This window comes from Onychomys torridus, chromosome 22 (genome assembly GCF_903995425.1).
Source record: "Onychomys torridus chromosome 22, mOncTor1.1, whole genome shotgun sequence".
Classification (NCBI taxonomy): Eukaryota; Metazoa; Chordata; class Mammalia; order Rodentia; family Cricetidae; genus Onychomys; species Onychomys torridus.
The window spans coordinates 41,433,844-41,461,154 of record NC_050464.1 but is presented as its reverse complement, the minus strand read 5'-3'; the positions used below and the strand labels follow the sequence as shown (position 1 = coordinate 41,461,154).

The window sequence follows — 27,311 nt, the reverse complement described above, 5'->3', positions numbered from 1 at the left end:
TTTAACTCATGCCCGCGACAGTGGAGTGCTTAATCTGAGGTTTTTAAATAAAAAGGGCTCCGGGTTGGTTTTATTATAACGTTTATTTCATTTCAGATTTCATGCGTAATTTAGCAAAGCGCTAGACAGAATTGGGCGATAAACACTTTCTTTTGTGGGGGGAAAAGGCATTTTTATACACCATGCTTAATTTTATTTAGATTTAATAGCGATATCAGGGCACTTCAACGAAAGTTGTTTTTTTTTTTTCTTTTCCCCCTCCTCTTTTAAGAATCCTGGCCTGCCAGCAAAATTGCCTCGCTTTATTTCATGGCAAGGAAAATTAAAGGCCTTTTTGCCCCTCCTCCCCTACTTACGCTTTGAGAGGAAAACACGCACACGCGTGCTGGCGCGAGGGTGCGCGCGCGTCCACATAATAAACACCTCCACCTCCCATCACCTCCAACTTCCAACTTTTAATTGCAAGACAGATTTCAGCCTCCGTGAGGATCAGGAAGATTTAAACATTTTAACTAACATTATCGGGATAAATATTTCATAGGAAACAGGGCAGATATTAAATTATTCCTATTGATTTTTGTATCACAATCCAATTCCGTCCCTTGACCTCTTCAGTTTAATTGATCTCTTAAGGAAGGAGTCCGACTTCGCGTCCTCCAGGGCCTGGGCCTGTGCGCCTGTGGCCGCCGCAAGGTGTCGGGCCCCTGCTGTGTGCGCTCTGCGCGTCGCTCTTCTCGGGGTTCCGCATTGTTTCGCTTCGCTGCTCCCGCGCCGGGCTCACCCAAAGTGTCCTCAGAAAGCGGCCGAATGTGCGTGGCTTCTTCCCGGTGGAACTAGAGGCAGAGAACCGGAAGCCGCAGACGGTGGGAGACTCGGCAAACCAGTCCTGGCTCTGGGAGACAACCTTACTTCGTGTTTCCCCCCTCGGCGATCACATCGTGAACTTCCCAGGGCCGGTTCCCTGGGGCGCCGCCCCGGGCTGCAGCACAGGCGACACTTAGCGACTTTCCCGGGCGAGTCCCGGGGCTCTGCCAGGCGACCCCATTGTCTGTGCGCCCCGCACAGCTCACCGCCCACCTCCCCGCCCCCTGCCCACCCGGCAGGTCGTGCTGGCTCCAGTTGGGGGTGGGGAGTTGGGAACAGTGTGAATGGGAAGGGGCGGACAAAGCCCGGCTCCCGCCGTAGTCCTCTGCTCGCGCCCTCCCCAGCCGGGGGCACTCAGGGCGCACCCCCATCGCCGTAGGCTGGACCGGGAGTAGCTCGGGTCGGTGGCCAGGCCTGCGCAGCCGGGACCCGGGACCACCTTAAGAGCGAGCCCCGCCCCCGGGCCCGCTCGGGCGGCGCTGATTGGTGCAGAGGTAATGGCTGGAATGGATTGCTGAAACGCAAAACTTGTTGCTGCTTCTCCCGGCGCCGGCTAGAGGCAGACGCGGAGCGGGAGCCCGGACCTCGCAACGCCCCGCCCGCCCCGCGCGCCCAGCTCGCCCGCGCGGCCCCTTCCCGGGTCCGAGGGCACCCGCGGAGCGCGGAGGCGGGAACCGCAGCCTCGGAACCACCGGCCCCACACGCCTCCCCGCCCGCGCGCGGCCTGAGACGCCCGCGAACTCGCGCGGCGACTGGCGGACGAGCCCGAGCCGCGGAGCCGCGCGTATCCCGCAGCCTGCGCTCCCGCTCCGGCGCCCGCATCTCCTGCTGCGGGGCCAGCACCGGCGATGAGGAGCGGAGCCGCCTGTCTTGCGAGCCGCTGAAGCATTCGCCGCCGATCGCCCGGAGGTGCGGGAGCCCGTGCGACCCGGGCGCGGGGACTCAGGGCAGGGGAGGGACCAAAGGGCTCCCCTACAGCCCCAGCCGCCGCGCCGCGGACTCCAGAAGGTGATCATTCCTTTCTCCCGCCCCTTTCCCTCTCCCCGACTTAACTTTTTGTCTCAGCTCGTCGACCGCCAGGTCTCCTTCCTGCATACCCACCCGCGGCCGTGCCATCCGCCCGGGGCATGGGCCCCCCGACTAGGCTCCAGGAGGCGCCGCGGCCTCACAAGACGTGAGAGGCCCGCTTGGGTAGATCCCGAGGTTCCGGAGAGCAGCGGAGAGCTCTTAGCCAGCGCCCGCGCGCCTGGCCGGGTGGCGGTGAGCGCTGCGCCCCGCGCGCCGTACAGAACGTCCCGGAGCGCCGGAGCCGCGGCTGAAGCGAGTAGCTGGCCCGAGGCGCGCGGCGGAGCAGGCTGTCATGCCCTATTGATTCCCCCGCCCCCCGCCAAGTATGTTTGGGCTGGACCAGTTCGAGCCCCAGATCAACAGCCGGCACGCTGGCCAGGGCGAGGGGAACTTTAACGAAGCCGGACTGAACATGAACGCCCACTTTAAAGCTCCTGCTTTCCACGCCGGGCCCCCTCCTGGCCCTGTGGACCCTGCCATAAGCGCTTTGGGTGAACCCCCGATCTTGGGTTTGAACATGGAGCCCTATGGCTTCCACGCGCGCGGCCACTCCGAGCTGCACGCAGGGGGGCTGCAGGCGCAGCCTGTGCATGGCTTCTTTGGTGGCCAGCAGCCTCACCATAGCCACCCCGGAGGCCACCACCCGCACCAGCATCACCCCCACTTCGGGGGCAACTTCGGTGGTCCTGACCCAGGTGCCTCGTGTCTGCACGGGGGCCGGCTGCTTGGCTACGGAGGTGCAGCAGGCGGCCTGGGCAGCCAGCCGCCCTTCGCAGAGAGTTACGAGCACATGGCGGAGAGCCAGGGGCCGGAGGGCTTCGGCCCGCAGCGGCCAGGAAACCTCCCGGACTTCCATAGTTCGGGCACCTCGGGCCACGCCGTGCCTGCCCCGTGTCTGCCGCTGGACCAGAGCCCTAACCGGGCTGCCTCTTTCCACGGCCTGCCCGCCTCCAGCGGCTCGGAGTCTCACAGTCTGGAGCCCCGGAGGGTGACGAACCAAGGAGCTGTAGATTCGCTGGAATACAATTACCCGGGCGAGCCGCCCTCAGGACATTTTGACATGTTTTCGCCCTCTGACTCCGAAGGGCAGCTGCCACATTATGCGGCGGGTCGCCAGGTTCCCGGGGGCGCTTTCCCGGGTGCTTCAGCCATGCCCAGGGCCGCAGGCATGGTGGGTTTGTCCAAAATGCACGGCCAGCCACCGCAGCCTCCGCCACAGCAGCAGCAACCTCAGCACGGAGTGTTCTTCGAGAGGTTTGGCGGGGCCAGAAAGATGCCTGTGGGTCTGGAGCCTACAGTGGGCTCCCGGCACCCGTTAATGCAGCCTCCCCAGCAGGCCCCACCACCCCCGCAGCAGCAGCCCCCCCAGCAGCAGCCGCCACCGGCCGGGCTTCTGGTCCGACAGAATTCTTGCCCTCCTGCTCTCCCGCGGCCCCAGCAGGGCGAAGCTGGCACTCCCAGCGGCGGCCTGCAGGACGGGGGCCCTATGCTGCCCAGCCAGCACGCGCAGTTCGAGTACCCCATCCACCGGCTAGAGAACCGGAGCATGCACCCGTATTCTGAGCCCGTTTTCAGCATGCAGCATCCCCCTCCTCAGCAGGCGCCCAACCAGAGGCTGCAGCATTTCGATGCGCCCCCCTACATGAACGTGGCCAAGAGGCCGCGCTTTGACTTCCCGGGCAGCGCAGGCGTGGACCGTTGTGCCTCGTGGAATGGCAGCATGCATAACGGCGCCCTGGACAACCAAGTCTCTCCCTCTGCTTACCCAGGCCTTCCAGGCGAGTTCACACCGCCTGTGCCGGACAGCTTCCCCTCGGGACCGCCCTTGCAGCACCCAGGTCCCGACCACCAGTCTCTGCAGCAGCAGCAACAGCAGCAGCATCAACAGCAGCAACAACAGCAACAGCAGCAACAGCAACAGCAACGCCAGAATGCGGCCCTCATAATTAAACAGATGGCGTCTCGGAACCAGCAGCAGCGGTTGCGACAGCCCAACCTAGCCCAGCTAGGCCATCCTGGGGACGTGGGCCAGGGTGGCCTGGTCCACGGAGGTTCCGTGAGCGGCTTGGCTCAGACGAACTTTGAACGCGAAGGCAGCAGCGCGGGTGCGGGGCGCCTGGGCGGCTTCGAGCAGCAGGCGCCCCACCTAGCGCAGGAGAGCGCGTGGTTCCCGGGTCCACACCCGCCCGGAGACCTGCTGCCCCGGAGGATGGGCGGCGCGGGGTTGCCGGCCGACTGTGGCCCGCACGACCCTGGCCTGGCACCTCCCCCTGCTCCGGGTGGCTCAGGGGTGCTATTTCGAGGCTCTCTGCAGGAGCCTCTGAGGATGCCGGGGGAAGGCCACGTGCCAGCGCTGGCTTCGCCAGGGTTGCAGTTTGGGGGCAGCTTGGCTAGCCTAGGCCAGTTGCAGTCACCTGGGGCCGGTGTGGGACTGCCCAACGCTCCGTCGGAGCGGCGGCCCCAGCCTCCGGACTTCCCTGCTCCTGCTCTCGGGGGCCAGCCCGGCTTTCCATTTGGCTCCGGGAGCCGGCAGGCCACGCCGCACAGCGCTCCAGGCGTGAACTCGCCCCCGAGTACGGGCGCGGGCGGCGGCAGCTCCGGCGCTGCCGGGGGAGCTTACCCGCCGCAGCAGGATTTCCAGCCCAGCCAGCGCAACTCGGCCAGTAAACTGGGCGCGCTGTCGTTGGGGTCCTTCAACAAGCCCAGCTCCAAGGACAACCTGTTCGGCCAGAGCTGCCTGGCTGCGCTCTCCACCGCTTGCCAGAACATGATCGCCAGCCTGGGTGCTCCCAACCTCAACGTGACTTTCAACAAGAAGAACCCACCCGAGGGGAAGAGGAAACTGAGCCAGAACGAGCCCGACAGTGCGGCCGCAGCCAGCAACCCGGGCTCGGATTACTTCCCTGGAGGGACTACTGGGGCCCCTGGACCCGGAGGCCCTTCCGGGGCCACTAGTGGCGGCTCCAAATCCTCAGGACCGCCCAACCCATCCATCCAGGGGGATGGCACCAGTCTCTCCCCCAATTACACCCTGGAATCAACATCGGGGAACGATGGCAAGCCTGTCCCAGGGGGTGGTGGCCGGGGAAGGGGACGCAGAAAAAGGGACAGCGGTCACGTGAGCCCAGGGACCTTCTTTGACAAGTACTCCGCAGTTCCTGACAGTGGGGGAGCACCAGGGGTGAGCCCCGGGCAGCAGCAGGTTCCCAGCTCGGCTGCTGCAGGGAGCTCAGTGAATGAGGCCCGCGGGCCCACGCCCCATGAGAAGGCCCTCACGTCACCATCGTGGGGAAAGGGAGCCGAGTTGCTCCTCGGGGACCAGCCGGACCTCATGGCGTCCCTGGACAGCACAGCCAAATCGGATGGTAGTTCCCCACACGTGGGCGAGTTCGCCTCTGATGAGGTGAGCACAAGTTACGCGAACGAGGACGAAGTGTCCTCCAGTTCTGACAACACGACAGCCCTGGCCAAAGCCAGCCGCAGCCCCCTGGTCACCAGCTCACCCAAACTCCCTCCTCGAGGGGTGGGTGCTGGGGAACATGCACCGAAGGCCCCTGCCCTCGGCCTGGGTATCCTGTCTACCTCTACCTCGACCCCTGACAGCTTCGGTGGGGGCGTGGGCACTGGCCATCCTGGCACTCCAGGCCTGGAGCAGGTCCGGACCCCGACCAGCAGCAGCAGCAGCAGCAGCGGTGCGCCGCCCCCCGATGAGATTCATCCCCTGGAGATCCTCCAGGCCCAGATCCAGCTGCAGAGACAGCAGTTCAGTATCTCGGAGGACCAGCCCCTGGGGCTCAAGGGCAGCAAAAAGGCCGAGTGTGCCGTAGGGGCCTCAGGAGCACAGAATGGTGATAGCGAACTGGGCAGCTGCTGCTCCGAGGCCGTCAAGAGCGCCATGAGCACCATCGACCTGGACTCTCTGATGGCAGAGCACAGTACCACCTGGTACATGCCTCCTGACAAGGCCCTGGTGGATGGTGGCGATGAGGACAAGACGCTGGCGCCCTGGGAGAAGGCCAAGCCCCAGAACCCCAACAACAAAGAAGGTATATGTACCCGCCTTCCTTGTATTCTGGTGCCGGCCCTAGTGTGGGCTGGCCTGCTCCATCTCCACAGACCCAGGCACCCTCTGGCTGGCCCTGCTGGGCTGTCAGGCAGATTTTGGTTTTCCTGGTGACAGGATCTTAGATTTCCCCTTTGGGGGATCATCTGTAGTTATGCCTTCTCACCTCCCGATTTTAGCTGTTTTTCAGGGTTCAGGCCTTGGAGATGCTGTCCTCCCCATTTCTCACTAAGACCCTTGGCTGCCGGCAGCATTCAGCCCCATGGCTTACGTGCTCTGGGTCCCCTCTCTAGCAGGACACCTGGCTACATCCACCCCCACCCCCCTTTCCTCCTCAGCCTTCAGCAGGAGTTGGCTTAGGTGGTAATACTTTTGCAAAGTCCCTGCCCTGGTATAGGCAGCATCACTCAGAGGCCAGGGCTTATTGGACATTTGTTTTTAGAGAATAGCTTTCACCTGGGACTGGCCAGGGTTCGAGGCAACCACCACAATCCCAGGTGTATCTGCTTGACAGCGGGCAGGAGGGCTGGGGCTGGCTTCCTCCTGGCAGTGACCACATCATTCCTTCAGGACAGCATTTCTGTTTGGGGACGTGACGGTGTGTTCCTAACACACAAAGGGCCTTCGGTTGTCACTATCTCACTTGGCATTGGTGACAGATGTCCAGTCTCAGGTCTCTTTGTACTCTGAGCACCCACCCCTTCCCCACCAGGCTGGAGGCCTGTAAGGTGGGAGGGAACAGAGCCAGCACAAAGTCCAAGGGCTCTTAAATCTAAGGATGCGCAGGCTACAGTCAGTTTACATTTTATAGGAAGGGGCCTTTTTATTTTCCTTTTTCATTACAGAAACATAGCTGGTAGCTTTTGGAAATTGGTAACATCGTTTTGCCTCCTTTCCCCACGGTGCTTCACTGGGTTTTGCTGAACAGAATATTACCATGGTGCCTGTGGCGTGGCTGGCAATTTTAAGTCCGTCTTTAAAAAAAAAAAAAGTGCCATACTCTTCTCTTTAGTTCTCTGCTGAACCCTCCCACAGCCTACTGTGTCTTAAGTATGGATCCGGGAGGGTAGGTTTTAAGAAAATATGACAGGCCCCTTTCGGGAGGAGGAAGGCAGGAGCTGGGGGGTGCTGGGACTCTGTCTGGGCAGTCCTCCTTAGGTTTCTGGTTCCCGAGTGTGGTCTGGCTGCTTTTCTCTTTGTTCCTTGTTACTGCCCGGCCTGGGATGCCCAGACGCACGCTCTCATTTGAAGCTGGGTGTTTAGCATGCACGGCAGACACCGAGCCCGGCATCAGCATTCTAGAGACTCCTCCCGGGCAAGGCCAGAAATTGGTTAGTTTGAGACCCTCCACTCCCCCCGGCTCGGGCTTTTAAAATGGAGTTGGACACAGTTTTTTGCCGCCCCCTTATTTTCTTGAATATAACACCCCGATCTAGCCTGGTCGATAGTCGCTCTCTTGGTCCAGCCTGCCCCCCACCTCCGCCCCCAGTAATTAAAAACGTATTGGTCAGAATGGAGTGAGAAAAGTTTTTAAGAATTAGAGAGCTAATAAAGAAAACCGGTTAGTATTTCTCCTTCCAGTCTTTAGAAGGACCCTATTAGGTGGAGAAGTAGTGGGGTTTTTAATGATTTTTTTTTTTTTTTTTATGTATCTTTCCACCTCATTCTGAATGCGAAAGGTGCAGGCTGTAAGTGCTGAATCTTCATTACAGAAATCTTTCTTTCTTTCTTTCTTTCTTTCTTTCTTTCTTTCTTTCTTTCTTTCTTTCTTTCTTTCTTTCTCCCTTCCTTCCTTCCTTCCTTCCTTCCTTCCTTCCTTCCTTCCTTCCTTCCTTTCTTTCTTCTTTCTTTCTAGCTTGTTTCAGTGTCCTGGTACCATCCATAGGTCAAACATGTACCAGTTGTTTTTGGGTTGATTTCCCCATGTAAACTGGAGGAAAGCTCTCCTGTCTGTGAGGAGACAGAATTCCTTGGGGCCGAAGGGCTGGCTTTCTCCTGAGCCTGGTGGGGGATACCTACTTGACCCCTTTTGTCCCCCACTCTGATATCGGAAGGACATTCCCCAGATAGCTCGAGGAAATGAGGTTTGTAATGTGCTGCTCCGGCTGTAAGCTGAGGCTTCATAGGGACACTCTGGTCTCCCTTACTGGCAGTAAACCAGGATGATTAAACTTTTCATTAGGATAACACCCCACAGTTCCATCTGTACAGGTTGCACAGATAAATACACACAACTTTCTGTCAGCCTCTGAGAGCCCTGGCTGACAACCAGCGAAAGAACCACTTTGAAATAAGTCAGAAAAGGGGGGGGGCGGGCTATAGAAAAAAGTAAAAAAAAAAAAAAAAAAAAAAAAAGTCTGTTTTCTTAAAAGTCCCGAGGTTCCATTAACTGGTGTGGAGCTATCCAGTGAGGCTGATGGGCCTTGAACTTCCAACCCGAAAGTGCTTCCCTCCACCACCCTCTCAGGCAAAGGCCATTTCTGTACTGATATTTTATTTTGTCTCGCTGTAAAACATGCCAGTACTAATGTGATTAAATATTAACTCCGTTTCTGGAATTCTCCGCTCAGATGACAGACTACTAGTCAGTGTTTTACAAAGTGATCCATGCTGGAAGGAGAAGTCTCCAGGACATCGCCAGTACTGAGCCGCGGGGAGGTGTCTCGCTTGTTATTTGGGCTGTAGATGGTCCCTGGGAGGGGGAGAAAGTTGACTGGCCCATGGCAGTTCCTAAAAAGTCTAGGCCAAAGGTCATATGGTGATGAGGAGCGCGAGAAGCTTGCTTCTCTGGATGACATAGCCCTGACTTCTCAACCAGCCAGACAAATACCTTTTCATAAGGAAACTCCACTTCTACCCACGAAGCTTCCTGCACAAAGTTGGAGAAAAGGGCAGGGTGAGCCGACCTGAGTTTGAGGTGGTTCAGACATCTGTTATGTCAGCAAAGATAACGTGGCTTTAAGATAGTGGGCCAGACCTCTACCCATGTGTAATAGGCATAGTGTAGATCTGGGGGAATTTCAAGGCACACAGGAAGGAAAAATGGTAGAAGATAGTGGGTACCGACTTGGAAAAACCTGCTTTCTTTCGTCCTTTGCCACACATGGTTTTCAGGACGGGAATTTTCCATGATCTTAGTCTGTTCTCACCAAACTTCCCTCTTTCGGCTGGTAGCCCTGCAAATTAAACCCAGTGGCTAGAGGGTCTCCCACACACAGTGAGGTGGGGCTGCTTCTGTCTGCACTTCCCACCCAATCCTTGCCCCCACCCCCCAGCTTTGGAAGTTGTGTGTTTTACAGAGACTTGGGAGAAATTTTTGGAATTGCACGCTCCTCTGTGTTCCTGTAGGAACACAGGCAGGGCTGAGAAAGTACTGGGTAGGTGGGAACAACGGGATGCTAGGTTTTGTTGGATGTAGGGCGGACTTGAGGGAGCAGGCTCATCCTGGCTAAGCCCTGGCTGGTGGAGCCCTGTGTCCATCATGCCTGCACTAGAGAGAGAATTTTGAAGTCTCATCTGGACTTGCCCTGGGAAAGTAAGCCGGCGTGGCGATTGCCATTCTCCTGCAACATCACCCAGCACCGTTGGCACGCCTTCACGTGACTTCAGAAGATGTAACCCCAAGCTCCTCAGGTGCTAATCAAGGGTACTGTAAATGGATAGGGGCCCCCTTTGTGCGGGCCGTGCTCCGGCTGCCCACTCCCTGGCTAGTGAAGGGCATATAACTACTGTTCTTCCACGCTTGTTTAATATTTCATGGCTATAATAAACCTGTCTTCCTTGCCCGCCTCCCAACATAAAACCCCAAGTAGCACACATCTGCAATTATACATTTCTACTAAATATTAATAAAGGACAACGGATTTTTAAGGGGCTGAAGCTCAGTAGAGTTGAACTTGCCATGGTCTCTGCTCCTGCATTTTTCTGCTGTGTTTTTTAAATTTATTTTTTTATTTTTGTCTTAAGCTCCAGTGCATTCCGGTAGGCACCGTTTACTTACAGTTATACAAAACTTGTGCTGATGGAAAGGCCGTTCCTCGTGATAGCCTTCTCTCACATAAATTCATTTAGATTTCTTGCGAGGCCCCTTCAGACCGGAAGTGAGAGGCTGTTGAAATGCACTCCTGTTTTATTGAGGGCTCTAGGAAAGGAGCGTGGGTGGCTTAATCTCATTTCTCTTTCTAGCAATGAAATTCTATGATTCCTGATATGATTTGGTTTGCCTGACAGAGGTATTTAAATTTCTACAAAGAATCTTAATCGGTCCTGAGAATACAGCTGCCCTCACCAACAAGCTACTTGATCTTGATATAAAATATGCATCTTTAGTCCACCGTGCTGGAGGACCAGCTGAAATGAGAGGAGTGAAATTCTCCTCTGGGTGGAAGGGCTGGCTGGAGGAGACCAGGGGCTCCTCAGCGCTGTGGAATCCAGCGAATCGCTAGTGGTCCGTCCGCTCCTCTCCACTCGAGTGACAATAACATTGGATTGTGTTCCTTGCCCAGGGAGCAATCTGCTTTGCCAAAACCATTTAGGAGATAAATACTGTCAGTTAGGAATACTGTATTTACCTCTGTTTGGCTAATTTTAGAGATGAAAAGCCCGCAGCTTTGTATAATGGGATCAAATGTCTGGGGAGTGTGTGGGGACACGCAGGCAACAGGAGAAACGGCCAACTCCTCCCTTGCCCAAGGGTCCTCAGCTAGCGTGTTATCCCGTAACCAGCATGCCTGCCTGCTTTCCAGCCTGTTTGACTAATTCTCTGTTTGTTCTTTGGCCAGAAAGAGCTGGAATAGTCCACCTTCCTCACCTTCACTTAAGTCAGTGTCTGTCTGCTGAGGGTAGGTTTGTTAGGAAGCAGCTATTTTTAGGTGTGTCTTGGGTAGATAGATTTGGGTGTAGGATTTGATTGTGCATGGCAGACATGTTGATAGCTCCCTTCACTTGTGATGGAGAGGAGTTTTCCTGGCCTCCTCACACACACTGAGGCCAGATGAAGTAGTCTGGGGGCTTGCTGAAGAGAGTGTAGCCCAAGTGGGGTTCAGTGTTCAGTCCAGTCTTGGGGTGGGGGGGGACAGGTAATTAAAACAGGCCTCTGTGCAGCGTCTGCCCATACCCTGGCAGGCACATGTCTGTAGCAGCTTGTCTGCTGTCCCCAATCTACTTTCCCAAAAGTGTGCTAATCTGCATCTCAGTGGCCACAGCTGACAGGTTCCGATTCTGTGAAGGGCCGACATGGGTACACATCTCAAAATCAATCGTGTTGAAGCTCCTGATTACAAACCCCCTGCCACTGGTCTGTGGGTGGCCTCAGACCCGTGTATCTCAGCAATAGACACCTGTACCCTTCGCTGGGTTTTGTGTGTGAGCATGTGGTGGGGAAGCGTCTTCCCAGCTAAGTTCAGCCACATCCAGTTTCTTGTGAGGGGAGGGATCTTTGAATCAGTGATGCCCCTCTTCCCCAGTTGTGGGCACCATACACTGCTGATTGTTTATGGAAATTCTTCTCCTTTATTGTAATCTTTTGGTACCAATGATGTGGCAGAGATGATGCCTGGCTTTCAAATTAGTCATGGTTCAGCCTGCAGGGACCCTCTGTGTCCAAAGGCACAGCAGTCCCTTCACATGCCCAACACTGAGCTGCTCTGGGGACTGTGAAGACCAGAATGAGGCTCCAAGCCCAGGCAGCTGCTGGAATCCTGACACATCTGTCTGGACGGGTTGCCAGCCCAAGGTGGCCAGCATTTCCTGCCATCTTCCAAGGGCCTGCATGTAATACCCAGTCTCCTCTGGGACAACGGCTTGCGAGTCTCATTTGGGGGCAATTGGTTGTTCTGTTGGGTGTGAGTGTCAGGATGCCTTGTGGGTGGGGCCTTCTCAGGGCCAAACTCTACAGGGATGTGCCCAGAAGTGGAGAGTGGAGTTGAGTTTTATTTTTTTAGGTGAGGAACAGGTTTAAAAACTATCATTTTCTTGTGACCAGAAGGAGCGGAGGCCTGCTGTATTTTCTTGTTTGCATTTAAATCAGCAGGCTTGAGGTTTGGGAGGCCAGCTGAGTGCCTGCTATAGGCAGTGGTACCCTACTGGAGCACCAGGTCCAGGAGGCACCACAGGTTCTCCTGAGTCTTGTAACTGTTTCGGTCTCCGGTCATTTCAGCTTCGACCTAGCAGTCTCTTTGTAGACACCCTTGAACCTACTGAGCAGGGCTGCATCCCAGCTATAGCATCTGGGGCTGAGAAAGCTGGGTGGTCTGTATTACTGCTGCTCCCTTGCAAAGCTAGATCAGAGAGAGAACTCTATAGTGATCGTCTGCGAATCCTTCCACGATTTATACATCATCCGAGGGACCCAGATGCCCTTTAAACTGAAGGCGATTGAATTGAACAGTTTTGGAGGTCTTAACACATTCCTACTTGCCTGCTGGCTCTTTCTGAATGTCCCGGAAGAGTCATCTTATATGAAATGAACTGCTCTGAAAAAGAAGGGTAAAAACACCTGGTCAGTTCAGCCCAGGGTAGCCCGCATCCTTGGCGGCAGAAGTAGACTCTCATTGCCTTGCCCTTACAGCGCCGAGGTTCGGCATGCTTGCATGCCACGCTCCCTCTAGCTTGTGGATCCGCTGTATGACTGGAAATCTCTGTCTTTCTTCCCATTTTTGGCCTTTCTGTGGAGAGTTCTGGGCTCTTCACAAAAACCCCTATCCTGGGATTCAGATGGCTCTGACAGCCACTGGTTCAGGGCTTGTAGACTCCGCTACCTGGGCTGGCATTTGCTCTGAGTAAGCGGAAGTGAGTTGGAAAAGCATGGTGGGAACGTGTTGCCTTTGAGGGATTTTGGAAAGCTCGGTGCTTTCAAGACACTCAGAGGAGAACTCAGAACCTCACCCAAGCCCCCCCCCCCCCCCCCCCCCCCCAGATCTCTAAGGCTTTGGAGAATTGTGAACTGACTGTGGAGGAACTCCATAGCTTCTTGCTCTGGCCCCTCTTCCTGCAACAACCCAGTGGCCCATCTCTGTGTTTGAGCTCCAGGAATTAAAATTACTTCTTCCTCTGTAGTGCTGATACGTATGTAAAGAGTCTTTGGGCAGAAAGGGTTCCTTTGACCCTAAAGTGTGGGAAAGGCTTTTTTTCCCCCCGGCTGACAGGATGTTCTGGCTTTCCTGATGCCTTGGGCTTCACATAGAGCGACTGGGGCCATGAGTCTGTCTTGAAGTTGGGCACCCCAGCATGCTTATCTAGCTCTCCTGGTTGTATTTGGGAGTTCTTGGAATGTGAGGTGATAGTTAATGAATTCCTCTATGCATGTGCTCATGTAACACCCCCCCCAACACACACACACACACACACACACACACACACACACACACACACCTTTAGTCACTCAGGGCACAGGGCATAGGACCCTTCCCAGTTACTGTGATGTCTTTGGATCTTGGAACACAGCATTGTTAAATGATTGACAGTGACCACCAGGAATAAGATACTTCTGACACTCCCTTAGATCAGAGGAGGTGGGTGACGCTGCAGAGACCTCTAAGCAGCCTACAGAGGAAGCTAGGCTAGGCTGAGAATCTGCTGAGAAGTTGATGGGTCCTCTCCTGCCTGAAAACTCTTAACTGTTTTAAGGCTTACCTGATGTGGGTGCCCCCCCGCTCTGTCTCAGGAGCCAAAAGGCAGAGAGAGAAAGAAACAGCCTTTTCCAATTTGGAGAACTAGGGTACAGCATATTTTCTTGGGTGGGAGGAGTGGCTGCCACAGAGATGACAGGGGAGGTATACCCTAAGAGTCCAGTGTTGTTGACTGTATCTCAGGATTTAGATGTGGAAAAGAATGTCTAACAATGGGAGTCATTTCTGCCTCCTGGACAAGGCAAGGATATGGGGATTGCTTGGAGATGCCATAACTATCACAAAGACAAAGCCGAACTTTCTCCACAGGGTCATGGATGTAGGACATAGATACAGAGGGTCTTGCTTGGAAGATCTGTTAGCAGTGAGCTGCCAAACTAGCACAGGGTGGTGATAACCGCAGACAGACCTTGGGTGGGTTGAGCCACAGAAATGTCTAACTAGCCAAGGCTACATATGCAGTGAAATTTGAAGATGTGCTGGGGTCGTTCCATAAGCCTGGGACAATGGGATGGGGGTAGGTTGTATCTTTTCCCCTGGAGACCAAGTGAGCTGGTCTTACCTTTTCCAATCCCTGTGGCAAGTCCATCACAGTTTGAGGAACCAGCACACCCTCACTGGCCTCCCACTCAGTAGATATTTTCATCCTTTTTCTGAATGGTAAGGCAAGAGGGAACTCAAATTAGTGACGGGTTTAGCAGAAGGGACATTTCCTGATTTGGGGTAAGCCAGGTATAGGAAGGAACCACGGCAAAGAGACATATGCTCGGCCTTTAAGGGACTAGGAACCATCATGCCCTGGTGAAAGGCCTGGCTGGTTGAAACAAGTGGTCTTTCATCTCCGCAGCCGACTGTTGCTTTGCTGGCTAGTGGCTGAGGCAAGAGAGGCTGGCATTTGGCTTTTTTGAAGGGGAGTGATTGCATGGTCCTTATGCTGTAACTATTTCTAAATGATCCAGGCTCTGGACATCTTCTGTGGGTTGTGTTTTGGGTACGTGTGTGTGTTGTATCTGTCTGTGTCCTTCTGAGCTCAGGCCTGAGAACTCTTACTAAGGAAATGAAAAGGTAATTTTTGCCTCTCGAAGCTCAGACAAAGTTTTTGCCCCATTCAGTGTGAGGTAGAGGCTCACCGATGTTGTGGTGATCAGGTTTTGCTGAATTGGCTATCTGCTGGGCCTCTGGGGAAGGGCTGGTGAATTTCCTTGTGTATTTCATTATTTTGGCTCAGTTTAGTTAATAAGCATTTATTTTGTTTGATTTATGAGAAGCATTTGTGTGAGGTTAGAAGTGTATGTATGTGTGTGTGTGTATATGTATGTTTGTGTATGTGTGTGTGTGTGTGTGTGTGTATGTGCATGCATGCGTGTATGCATTAATGGAGGAGACAAGTCACTAGTCACAGAAGAATACTCCCCATCCCTTTACAAGCTGGGAAGAGGGGACAAGTGACCCTTAGCTGTACCCCGTTGGAGAGAAGGTAGTTATTCAGTTGTTTCTGCTACCCAGGGCCTTGGAGGCAGCCATAGAACCTAGCCTCTTCCAATGCTTCCATCCTGGGACCCTGGGAAGTTTTCTGAGTATTAATTCCTAAGGCCTGGGAGGCAGAAGACATGACCCTGAGCCGAGGCATCTCACAGTGCTTTGGGGCTCCCTGTATCACCCCGCTGCTGTGCCAAGCAGTGGGGATGGTAGCGTGTGGGCCTCTGTGCGTGTGTGTAACTTCAGAAATGTGTGGGTCGATTTCCAAAGAAGGAAGGGAAACCATGCTGAGGCCTCCTAAAGCCGGGAAAAGGAGGAAGACGGCAGACTGATCCCGAGCCTTTCTGAACACTGACTCCACAGGACGCACATGTCATGCTGATGGTGTGCGTTTCAGCTGCTGCCCCTCTTTGTCTGCAGGCTCCCCACAACCTGCCTGTCTCTAAGGTGGTGTTTGTAAACTTCACACTTTAAAAGCTACTGCCACTGTAAAGGCAGGTTAGGCGATGGCGATTCTTGAGCCAACGTCTTCCTGAGGGCGCCCCCCCCAACCTCCAGGTCCCCGCTTGCGTTAACTCTTACACATCATTTTCCCCCCATCTTTGCACAGCCAGGCCCTGCCTGAGTGTTTCTGGCACTGTGCCAACCTTCAGTGAACTTGAGGCTCCGAGAAAGCGAGCGTTTGGAATGATGAGGACACGATTTCTTTTTTATGTGGGTCTGTTAAAATCTAATGGACATTGGTGTCTGGCTTTAAATTTGGAGAGGGTCTTTATCTAACCCTTAAAAGCAGAATCATTTCCTGTGATCACGGTACCCATCTCCCTTGTCTGGGGTGCTGTGTCAGGGTGGGGGGGGGCACACCTGTTACCTTTCTCAAATGTGATTATGACATTTTAAGCTCCTGGTTGGTAGTAAGAATTTATGGGTCAGGACTTGCCAGAAGACAGCAGCCAGAGGTGGCCATGAAGGAGCCCCACGCCCAGCTCCCGCCACCTCTCACGTCTCTTTAATGAATTAATCTAGCTCCCCCCACTTGGTATTCAGTAGTTATTTTGGGAATCCAAGGGAGAAAGAGCTAGAAGATTAAAAAGAAGAGGGAGGAGGAGGAGGAGGAGGAGAGGAAGAAGAGGAAGAAAGACACTTTGAGGAAAAGGAAAAAAAAGTGTTGCTTTTGAAGTTTGAGTTGGCTTGACATGAGATGCTGTGGAGACTGTGTGGACAGGCCGGTGCCATGAGGCCGCGGACGGCCCCACAGATCCCACTTCCCTCAGTGGAGTGCTCTGCGTGGTTCAGAGCAGCCCGGCACCTCCGTGAGGCATTAGGTAGGGCTGTTTGCACACCCTCGCCTTCCAAATCTAGAGAAATGTGGTTTACTGGGAGACGGCAGTGTTACCATCTTGCTGTTTGCTCAGCGTTTAAAAATAGTTTGTTTTGATGTTCTGAATTTCATTCTATCCTTATTTGCTGGTTTGATGGAGACGTGCATGCTGTGGTGTGTCGCGTACAGACAGGGAGTGGTTGCATGGTTAGAACCACACAACCAAGAAGCGGTGGTGATTTGGCACGGCCCCTGGTGAGAGGGAGCCAGGACATTTGCTTTTGGCTTAAACTATCTCCTCTCTTCCTTGGCACCCTCTCCTCTGCTCAGAAGCATTTTGTTTCTTCCTTTAAAAGGACTTGGGGTCCGTTTTGCCGAGTCCCCCTCTGAATAGCATTTCAGGGGTTGGAGTAAATGTGTTTGAGGGTGATCTCAGCTCTCAGCCTGGGTGTCCCAGCACTAATGGTTAGCAGGGCCTATTACAGAGAAGCGCAGTACATTGTAAATGGCTTATGCAGAAAAACCATTTAGATAAAAATGCAATTTTCCCTTCTGCATGGAGTACTAAGAATTAATAGCACATTCCTTCTAAATGGGTATTTTCATATTATATTTTCCCCCTAATGAAATTCTTTTCCCAAACAGGAGCAAGTTTCATTTTGAACTTGGGGGTAGAGCGGACATGTTCATCGGTAGCAGGCAGATCCGGTACCCCAGCCCTTCCCTGCTGGGGAGCCTGGGGAATGACTGTGCCTGTGTAGGCTGAGACAGGTAGCCGAGACCACATCTGCCCCGTCTGTTTCCTTCCTTTTCCTGCCCTAGGCCTGGGGTGTTTGGTGGTTTCTATGCATAAAGCAATTAGTCCTAAAGCCTGAGCTCTGGAGGCTGAGCCCTGGCCTGGCCCTTGAGAGTGGCCTCACCCCCCAACAAGCCCCTCCCTCAGCTTGGGGAGTTCCCATGATTCTTTTTGATTGTGTTTGCCTGCCTGCCTGCAGGGCAGGCCAGCTCCTTCCTAGGTGACAGCTGGGAAGGGGACTGTTTTGTCCTGAGTACCCAGCAAGGGGCTGATCTAGGGGCCAGGTCCAGCAGCGCCTGCCTGAATGACTGATCTGGGCAGGGGATAAGGTACAGGCTGGGCAACTCACAGCAACACGTGTTGCCAGCTTGTCACAGGCTTCCCCAGGGTTGGTTCGTGGGCTTGCCTTGTTCAGGTGATCCTGTTGGGAGGTATCGCTGCCACTGAAGAGCACCTCAGAATACACATCTGTGCTGCTCCCATGTGCGGAACAGGGTTAACCCAAAAGTTCTAATGTGGGAGAAACTTATTCCTGTCTTTAATGTCCCTGTCCTGAGACATTTCCCCTTGCTGAGAGAACTGCCCAGAGAGGGCAGGCAACTCAGCCAAGGTCACACAGCATAGCTCCCAGTGGGTTTTTCTTTTTCACCGGGGAGCTAGGCTTTCTCTCATCCAGCTAAGTGTTGTACAGCCCAAAGCCAGGTTTCGAACTAGAAATTTCCAAACCCTTCTAGACTGCCCCAGGACACCCTCCTGGGGTGGCGGGGGTGGGTGGGGAGGCATTCAGCATTTTCTGCCCTTGCAGATGGGTCCGGATCCTGGGGAAGCCATAGGATACTTCATCCTCCCGGATGAGAGACCGTGCCTCAGGCCTGGATCTCTGGCTTTTCTGAGCCACGTTATCTCAGACATTCAGTTCCTTGCTCCCCATCTGGCATCTTTGACACAGAGAAAAAAGGAGAAAAGGAGTATTTCTCCCACAGAAATCCTGTGAAAACCATCTTGTGTGATGGGGACAGGTGTTGGGATAATGTGGAGGCATAGGCTCCAAAGCCAGACCTCCTGGGTTCAAAACCCAGCCACTCTCCTTCCTGTCGGTGTGCCCTTGGGCAGGTTACTCAGCCTCTCTGTGCTTCTATTTTCCGTTGGTGAAGAGGCTAATAATAGTTTTCCCTCAGTGAGCTGCCATCAGGAGCCGTCCACACAGCGCCAGCCTTCGCTCCCGGCCAGCTCTGCTCGCCGCTTCCCGTTTAAGACCTTCAGAGATGGAAGACATACACAAAGCGTTGCTTTTACGGTTTGTCTGATCTGAGGGTTGGGGAAACTGAGGCAGCAATAATTCAGCCTCACCCTCAGGCTGGAGCGTGGGAGATAAGCCCTGTACAGCCCCTCTTGTCTGAGACTGTTGGACAGGCCTCATGCCTGCCTCGGCGGCTGGCGGCGCTATCAGGCGCTGTCAAGCACTGTTGGTCGCTGCCAGCTGGGAGCACGGAGGTGTTTTTCTTCCTTCTGACAGCAATACCCGGCTGGGAAGCAGTCCCCGGTGTGCATAACGGTCACCCTTCCTGTTGGAGGAATTCATGAGCTACCCCGACCCTAGCCTCCCAGTTCTGGGCAAGGAGCCAGAGCCAGCCATAAACAGTCTGGGAGCTGACAGTATACCCGCAAAACCTTGGTGTCTAGCACCTCAGGTGGGGCCTCAGCAACCTGCAGAACTGAGGCTGAGCAGAGAGAGTGACCTGGGGGCAGAGTGTTGACAGACAGTGAGGTCTCTGCTCCTGTTGGGATCAGGGTGTTAGGAGTTGGATTTCCCCTGTGCTGTGTGGCTTTGGGTGGGAACACCACCTCTCTGAGCATTGGTTCCTTCCGCTGCAGACAGGCATAATCCTGTGGTCCTCTCAAAGGTGGGTGTGGGCTGAGTCGCAGAGAGCTTGGGGTGCTGAATTTAGAGGGATGGTTCTCTGATCCCCAATCCAGTTATGCCTACTTCTGATCTTCAGTGTTTGTGGATGCAAATGGGGCTGATAGTGGTGGTCTCACCCAGGGTGATGTCCCCCAGGGGAGTTTTAGGAGCATCTAGATACAGCTCTGGTTGTCACGCCAAGTCTGGCGTCTCTTGGAGTCTAATGGTCAGAGGACTGGCAGGCTGTTAAACATGAGGTGTGGCCCCTTCCCCCCAACGATAAAATCATCCAGCTCCACCCATCAGTAGTGCCCAGGAAACCAAGGAATTCCTGGGCAGCAGTGAGTGGCCTGGGGTTAGAATAAACTTCAGATCATTCAACAGACACATACCCCGCAAGCCCTCACCGTACGTCAGGCTGAGGGGAGCCGCAGGGACCAAAGCCCCACTCTGGTGCAGTCTGCCTTCTAGGAGATAGACCACAGACGGCAATAACGACAGCGTCACAGGATGGGCCAGCCTGCAAACGAGGAGGGGACATGCACACATCTCTAGTCTGGGCTGCAGGGAGGTCTGCGGGAGATGTAGACACAATGCTGAGTTCTGGATGGTGGGAAAGAGTGAACCGTGGCATTCTGGGGGTAAAATTGAAGCTGCTGATGCCCGTGATGTGCATGCTCTTTAGCTGATGTTTCAGCCACAGAATTCCTGGATCTGTTCCATGGACTCCTGTGTCTTGAAGTCAGTCATGTCTAATTGTGCAGGTTCCAGGGTGTAATGGCAGCGTCCAGAGGATTTGTGCACATGGTCAGGACAGCTGTGTTTCACTGCGAGCATGATGAGAGCTGGAGAGGTTTTGGGCTCTGGAGGGTGAGAGCCCATGTTACCATAGATTTTTAGTTAACTGGGGTTTATTTGAATTCAAGATGACCTAGAATGTCCTCCTCATTCCAAGCCAGGCCACCAGTTAGGGCAGGGGATATCCTTGGCACCCCCTAGGAGGAGGAGCTGGGGCACCAAGGTGGGGCCCAGCTTGCCTCTCCTGGGGCATCTGTGGTCCTCTGCTCAGGGTAAGCCAGGATTGATCTGCTGGTCCAGGGTGTCTGTTTCCTGTGTCCCTCAACCGTTGTTCTTGAGGACCACAGAGGTCACCAGCAGGGAGGCACAGCATCCACCCAGGTGACTGCCCTGGCTTCCACCTTCTGGAAGCTTTTCTTTCACTTCCTCCCGGTGTGGCAAAGGAATGCAGCGCCCTCAGCCTATACCCGTTTGCAGATAGGAAAATGAGGCTCAGTGATTGGGTGTGGCCTGTCCAAGTCCATCTGTCTTGGAGGGATGGTATGCAGACTCACACTCACTTTTATGAGCCATGCTTAGGCAAGGGCACAGGAGGAGGCTGTACTTCCTTAGCATGTACTGGAGGTAACACTGCTCTCCCACACTCCCTACCCTGGGCTAGTCCAGTTTTTGTTGAGTGCTCCCCACAGGTAACAGAGCTGGGCTCAGAGCACTGGGCCTCAGTGTCATTATTGGGTGTGGCTGATAACAAAGACAGTTCTTATCTCCTCCTCATTGGGCCTCTGGAATCCAAGACACAGATCCTGGCCTCTCCTAATGAGCAGGGAGCTTTTTGTGTGTACAGGGGCACAGGACCATCCCAGCAGGGCTGTTTCCTGTCGATTTCAGGTGGGCCCATTGTCTGTCATAGATAATACTGAGCACAACGGCCCCAGCACTCTGCCATCTTTGACCCCCGAAGCCAGAGAGCTGGGCCAGAACCCAATATCATCCATCTCTGCCAGGGAGGTACTCTCCATCCCAACCCATCCACTTCTTCTCTATTCCAACCTTGCCCCATGACTCCTCCTGTGATATGCCATTTTCCACTTTCAGCTTCTTACCGTCTTTGGGACTTGGCTGACTGGTGGGATTTCCTGTCTTACTTGGAGCCTGCTGGTCATCGGCATTGGCTGGTGTGTCCCAGACCTGGGGGAGGAAGACAATGAAAGAATCAAAGGTTGTGGCATCCCACTGGATGGATCCTTCAGCTCTCCAAGCCTCAGTTTTCTCAACTGTCTTTTGGGTTATGTGGTGTACGGTGATGTTCTTGAAGAGTTCTCATCCTAATGCCTGCCATGGCTCATCTGTTCCAGGGCCTTGGCAGAAACATGGTTCTGATGTGTAGAATCTGGAACCTGTGGGCAGCCCAGGGATGCCACAGAAAGAAGGGGGCCAGTGATCTGTGGTTTCAGGTGGGGGTGATCCCAGGTGCTGGGCAGGGCAGAGAGGTCCTGGGGCTGTGGGACTCCCCAAGTTTGCTGTGTGTTTTCAAGTGCAAGCCAGTAAGAAAAATGCATCTGCCGAGGCATGGAAATTGGTGTTTTTTATTTTTGTCGTTCATTTATTTGTGTGCATGTGTGTACATATTTTACAGTGGTGTACTTGGAAGTCAGAGGACAGCTTTTGGGAGTCAGTTCTGTCCCTCTGCTGTTTGTCCTGGGTACCAAACTCAGGTCATCAGGCTTAGCAGCAAGTGGCTTTACCCACTGAGCCGTCTTGCTGGCCACATCCATGAGTTTGAGAACACTCTGCTTCATGTAGCTGCTTCTTCAATGCCTGCTTGTGTACAGCTTTTGAGAATCTGCCCCTTGCTAATTTGAGGAAACTGTTGTAGAAAGTCCCTGGGAGACTGCTAAGAACATCTCACAGCATAGTGTTGCCTGCGTGTGGGTGTGGGCAGTGATGAAACAGACCTGTCAGCCCTTAATCACAGGGCCTCCCTGCTGCTCTGACATCCTCGTTGGCCGGATGGGAGAAGTACCCTGCAGATCTTTCCCTCTATTGAGACATAGCCCAGGCTAGCCTCAAGTGCACACTCTCAAGGCTGGGGCTGAGCCGGCCGACTAGGTGTCTTTGATGCCCCCCAGACACCTACCCTGACTCCTTCTTTCTCTCCTGCAGCAGCTACCCCAGCATGCTCTTTTGGGCTCCTCCAAAACCGGTCTGTGTCCCAGATGACCAGGCCTGTGTTGTTTTGACTGTCATGGTGGCTTGGAAGAGATCAGGGCTGTTGAGGAGCCTGGAGCCATGCAGTGTCAAGAAAGAGGAGGCCAGTGATGTGCAGCCCAAGGACTGGGATACTCCCATGCTTTCTTCTAGGCTAGTGGTTCTCAACATGTGTGTCACGACTCCTTTGGGGCTGAATGACCCCTTCACAGGGCTCACCTAAGATCGTTGGAAAACACAGATCTTGATATTGTGATTCATAACAGTAGCAAAATTACAATTATGAAGTAGCAATAAAATAATTCTATGGATGGGGGTTACTGCAACATGAAGAGAGCTGTATTATAAAGGGTCACAGCATTGGGAGGGTTGAGAACCAGTGCTCTAGGCCCTGTTTCCTGCCTGCCCTGGAGCTAGCCAGCCTCCTACTGGATGTTAGACTTCCCTGTGCATTTTATTGGTTATTATTATTATTATTATTATTATTATTATTATTATCTAACAAGATCAGGTTGAAATACATGTGACCGGGCCTGCCTGCCTGCATTTGAAGGCAATTAAACCAAGACCCGTGGCTTAATCAAGGGGGTCCTTGCAGAAATCACTTTTGATGACTTCCTCATTGTCTTTGGTTCTAACTGGAGATGGCCTCAGGCAGAGTGAACACCCTCAACCATAGGACAGCTAGCTTTCTCCATCAGAGAGGCCATCTTGGCTTTCAAATGGGGTGTTCCCTGTCCAGGAAGATCCAGGGGAAGGACCCTGCCAGGGTGAATTCTTCATCTCTTCAACAACATCTTAATCCTAGGTACTGGGCGGGGTGGGTGGGCAACTTCTGCTGTAATGATGAGGGTGAGCGGATCATGGAGGTCAGTATCTGGGTGTGCCTTCTTAGTCTTAGTTGGGCCCCCACCCCAATTCCATCTTACTGGCTGTCTACTGAATTCACATTTGTCCACATTCACATCTAGCTTCCTGAGCCTTCCTGGTGGCCGAGCCTTAGGCAGGGTACCTGACCCTCTGACAAAGGAGAATTGGGAAATTGTCATTCAAACATAGTAGGGCAGAGTCCAGCATGGCTTGGCAGTGTGCTCTGAAAACTGATCTGTCCCATCTCTACCTCAAGCAGAGGAGGGCGCGCGCGCACGCGCGCACGCACACACACACACACACACACACACACACACACACACACACACACACACACACGTACTCTGTCCTAAATCCTGCTAACATGTTAGTGGGTGTTCAGTGCCTTTCCCTTCAGGCATATCTCTGACACAGAGACAACTGTGACGTGTGGTAGCTCTGGGTCAGTGTAATCAGCTGAGCGCGTTGGGGGTTGAGGTGGCTTCCTGTGAGGTGTGGAGGAGGTATAGGAAGCCTTTCCACAGCGATGGATGGCTGATAGGGCCTGGGAGCTCAACTCTGTCTACTGCCTTGAGCACTTCATGGCACTTTCTAGTTTATACAAACACTTGAACATAGTAATAGCCTTGATAACTGATGCATGTGAGGCCCACGTGCCTGGGTCATTCCGTTTTCAGAGGACGAGACTTGGGTTCCTTTGTAGAACTGGGGTCTTAGTTAGAACTGTATGTTTCCAGCAAGTTTCTGTGCCTCTCTGGGCCACAGATGCCTGTCTGTAAAGTGCAGGGCTGGGAGGGTGAAGGACATGTAGGTGTCTATTGGCTCCTCCCTTGCCAGCCCACCCCTAAGCCACCGCTTCTGAGCCCTTTCTGGACCTCAGTCTTCTTAGCTGTAAAAGTGGGATGACCACCCTTAGCTCTAGAGTGTCTATGTAAAGATGTGCTAAGTGCAGAGTAAGCCCTCAGCAAGTGTCTGTCCAGGGTACCAGACAGTCTCCCCCACTCCCTAGGATAGCTATGAAGTCCTGTGCACACATACTCCGATGCGATTTTAGATGGGCTTTTATCTCTCCTGGTGTCCGTGAGTCTTTGTCCAAACAGAGGTGGGCAAACTCTGATGTCATTTCCTACCTTCTACCTCCCAGGGAGCGACAGACTTAGAGGTGGTGTGGGTGTGGCGTGGTGGGCTTTTCTTAGGTAGTCTTCACAGCTGAGCCTCTGAGATTGTCTCCAGCCACGAAAGAGGGCCAGATGCTGCCTCATCACCCCACTGCCATCATCACCCCGAAGGGTCTCCCACTGCCTACTAACTCGTGTGTGTCTCCTTTCTCCACAGCCCATGACCTCCCTACCAACAAGGCCTCAGCCACCCAGCCCGGCAGTCACCTGCAGTGCCTGAGCGTCCACTGCACAGATGGTGACCCCAAGGCCCGCGCCTCCGTACCCACCTGGCGGTCTCTGCACTCCGACATCTCCAACCGATTCGGGACGTTTGTGGCCGCCCTGACTTGAGCCCATGGGAGTCCCTCCCTGCCCTACCCACCCGTGAGGGCCTCTGTGGCTGAGCAGACTCATGCTTTTTTGTCTAAGTTGGTACCTGCTTATTGGCACTCGGAATGGAAAGGGTTCATTTGGAAAGGGGCTGGGGAAGGTTGATAAAAAGAACCTCAGAAAATAATTAGAGGCCTCGTGCCACGTCGTGACACCAGTGTCCATTCTCAGCCAACAAGGAGCGCTGTCTCAAGCAAGCCGTTTTCCTGCTAGAGAGTCCCCTGTTTTCTGTACTCGGAGTGTGTTCTAGAAGGCCCTTGCCTTGTTTAAGCCAAGGCAGGGTGCACCTGGTACCCCTTTTCTTTTTTATCCTCTTTGATTCTTCCCTCCTCCTTCTCTTTCCCCATTGCTTCTGTTCATCACTGACTAAGATGGAGATCTTGGGGAACAGCGTTCTGGAATAGTTCCGGGTGGAAGCCGAAGGGTCTCTGTAGCATTCGCTACTCTGGTCGTTACCAGTTAGGAGACAGGACAAGGAGCAACTTGAGGAACGGCCAGGGACTGGGTTTTCTCTGTTCGCGGAGAACTTGGAGAGGTATTTTCCTCACTGACCCTTAGCCTTCTGCTAGCTTCCTCCCACTGGGAACTGTTCCTCGGGTCCCTCCTGGGTTGTGTGCTGGGTGCTGGGGTGCTGGGACCAGCCACTTGGAGGAAGGAGCCTGCCAGGGCCATGAACTCCCTTCCCCTTTACTGATTTCGCCATTGCACACTCTGACTTCTCTGTGCTTTGCAGGGTGGTCTTGTGACCCTTCAAGGGGACAGGAGAGGAGCAGTCAGTTGTCCCAGTGGCTTCCTGGCCCTGCCCTCCAGGTCTCACACTTCCTCCTGGCCCACTCTAAGTGACTCCATCCCTGGGAGGAGGGATTAAGGCAGCCAGGCTCAGGCTGAGACACCCTCTCTGATCCTGCAGTTCCCTCACAGGGATTGGAGGGAGAGAGGATAAAATGAACGGCTGCATGATGTCCATTCCTGGGCCTCATGTTCCCTTCATGGGATAGCTCCTGCCCTTTTGATTTCATTTCATTCAGATTTAAAAGCAGAGCCCGACCCAATGTGTTCCCTGGGAGAGGCACTCCCCCTTCCCCCCCCCCCCCCCCCCCAAGCAGAGAGGAGCAGAGATTGCGGTGCTGATGTGGAGACACCTTAGGGTGTGGTCTATACCCTACCGACCTGTGTGACCCACTGCTGTGGGGCCGGCCGTCCCTGGGAGGGTCAGGCCAGAGCCAGCCCTCCCTGTCTCAGCTCAGTTTTTTTTTGCTGGTGTGTCTTCCCCATTGCGCCTTTCTGAGCCCCCACTGCCCCCCAACTTGACAGAACCCCCTTCCTTTTCTTAGCAAGAGGCCTGAAGGCTCGGGGCTCTCCAGATACCCATATTGTTTGTGTCAACTTTCAACTATGGGAGCCACTTGCCAAAAGCTGGCTCTCTCCCCGTCCTGTGCTCCTCCTCCTCCTGGCTGAGGTCTGAGCCCCCAGGGTCTACACTTGCTGCCTGGGCAGTGTGATGGGGCTCAGAGGGCAGACAGAAACAGGTGACATGGGCCGGTGAGCAGGAAGTGCCCTCTGTTCTGTGCCCCAAGCGGTGAGGGCATGGCCATAGGAGCATCCTCCAGGCTTTGGTCCAGACTCCACATTCACCCTCAGAGTTTGCGATGTCTAGCTAGCTGAGAGAGCCAGCCTTTCACTCCCAAACAGGAATGACTTCTCCTTCACTGCTTAAGGCTGGGGAACGAGTGTCCCACCGTCCATCAGCAAACGTCCCAGCACCAAGTCCACATGCAGCCACCGGCGTGTGGCTCAGGCCACCTTCAACCCCCGGAAGTGTCCAGTGTTCTCATGTTCTCACTCCCCACGACCCCAGGGTGAAAGAGCGTTTAAAATAGCCTTAAGCAAAAGGATGCCATGTCATTAAGCTTGGTTTTAGTGGAAAGAATAAAAGCGGACGAAAACCACGCCCGAAGCGCGAGAGAGCCTGGGGACACTGTAATCAGTATGCAGCCAACTCCAGTAGAGAGAAGGAAATTGCTATTGCACATGTAAAATATGAACCCTTAACCCTGCGGTGCGGTGCGTGAGCCTGTAAGCTTTTTTGACTCTTAAAGAAAAACCGTTTCTGAAATGCTTGGGAAGACAGTGACAATAGCTCATGAAACTGAGTGGTATTTTTCTTTCTTTTTTTAAAAAAAATATGTAAAGTTGAGTCTTCCGTATTCACGCATTACTGTATATACGTGTATATGTTTTGCTGAGCGGCTTAAATAACAATAAATACAACGTTAATGGTGTCTGGGGCATGTTTGTGGGCAGGATTTGTTTCTTTCCACAGGATCCTTGCTCTTTGCACATGTATTGTGTTTGGTTTGCCTGCGTGTTCACACGTGTGTGCACGTGCACTTGGGGAAGCCTGAAGTTGACATCGGGTGGTCTTCCTCCAACATCCCATCACTTGTAGCGTCCAGCTCTCACCGGTTTGGTTAGCCTGGCTAGCCAGGTAGCCGTGAGGATTCCCCAGCTGTGTCTCCTAAGGGTGGGGGTTATAGGTGGCCACCACACCTGCCTGACTTACATGTCAGTCATGCAGAATGCGTGTGTACACTGTACACATGCATGTATGCATATGCATATGTGTGTGCACATGTATATGTTCTGAGTCAGGTTACCCCAGGGCCTCACAGCCTTGATGTATCCCCCTCAGGGCCTGATCACTTTTTCTCTTGCAGGGCAGGGTGGGTGCACACCCCTCCTCACAGATCCCAGGCTCCTATC

The 27,311-nt window shown here is 53.9% G+C and overlaps 1 protein-coding gene across 1 annotated transcript; it reads left to right on the top strand.

The window, feature by feature from the left end:
• Window positions 1-1,353: 1,353 nt before the first annotated feature.
• Mn1 (MN1 proto-oncogene, transcriptional regulator) lies at window positions 1,354-26,830 on the top strand. The gene is made up of 2 exons (XM_036171779.1): window positions 1,354-5,978; window positions 24,334-26,830. Exons 1-2 carry the CDS (start codon window positions 2,258-2,260, stop codon window positions 24,507-24,509), a joined length of 3,897 nt encoding a protein of 1,298 aa, XP_036027672.1. The 5' UTR covers window positions 1,354-2,257; the 3' UTR covers window positions 24,510-26,830.
• Window positions 26,831-27,311: the final 481 nt, after the last annotated feature.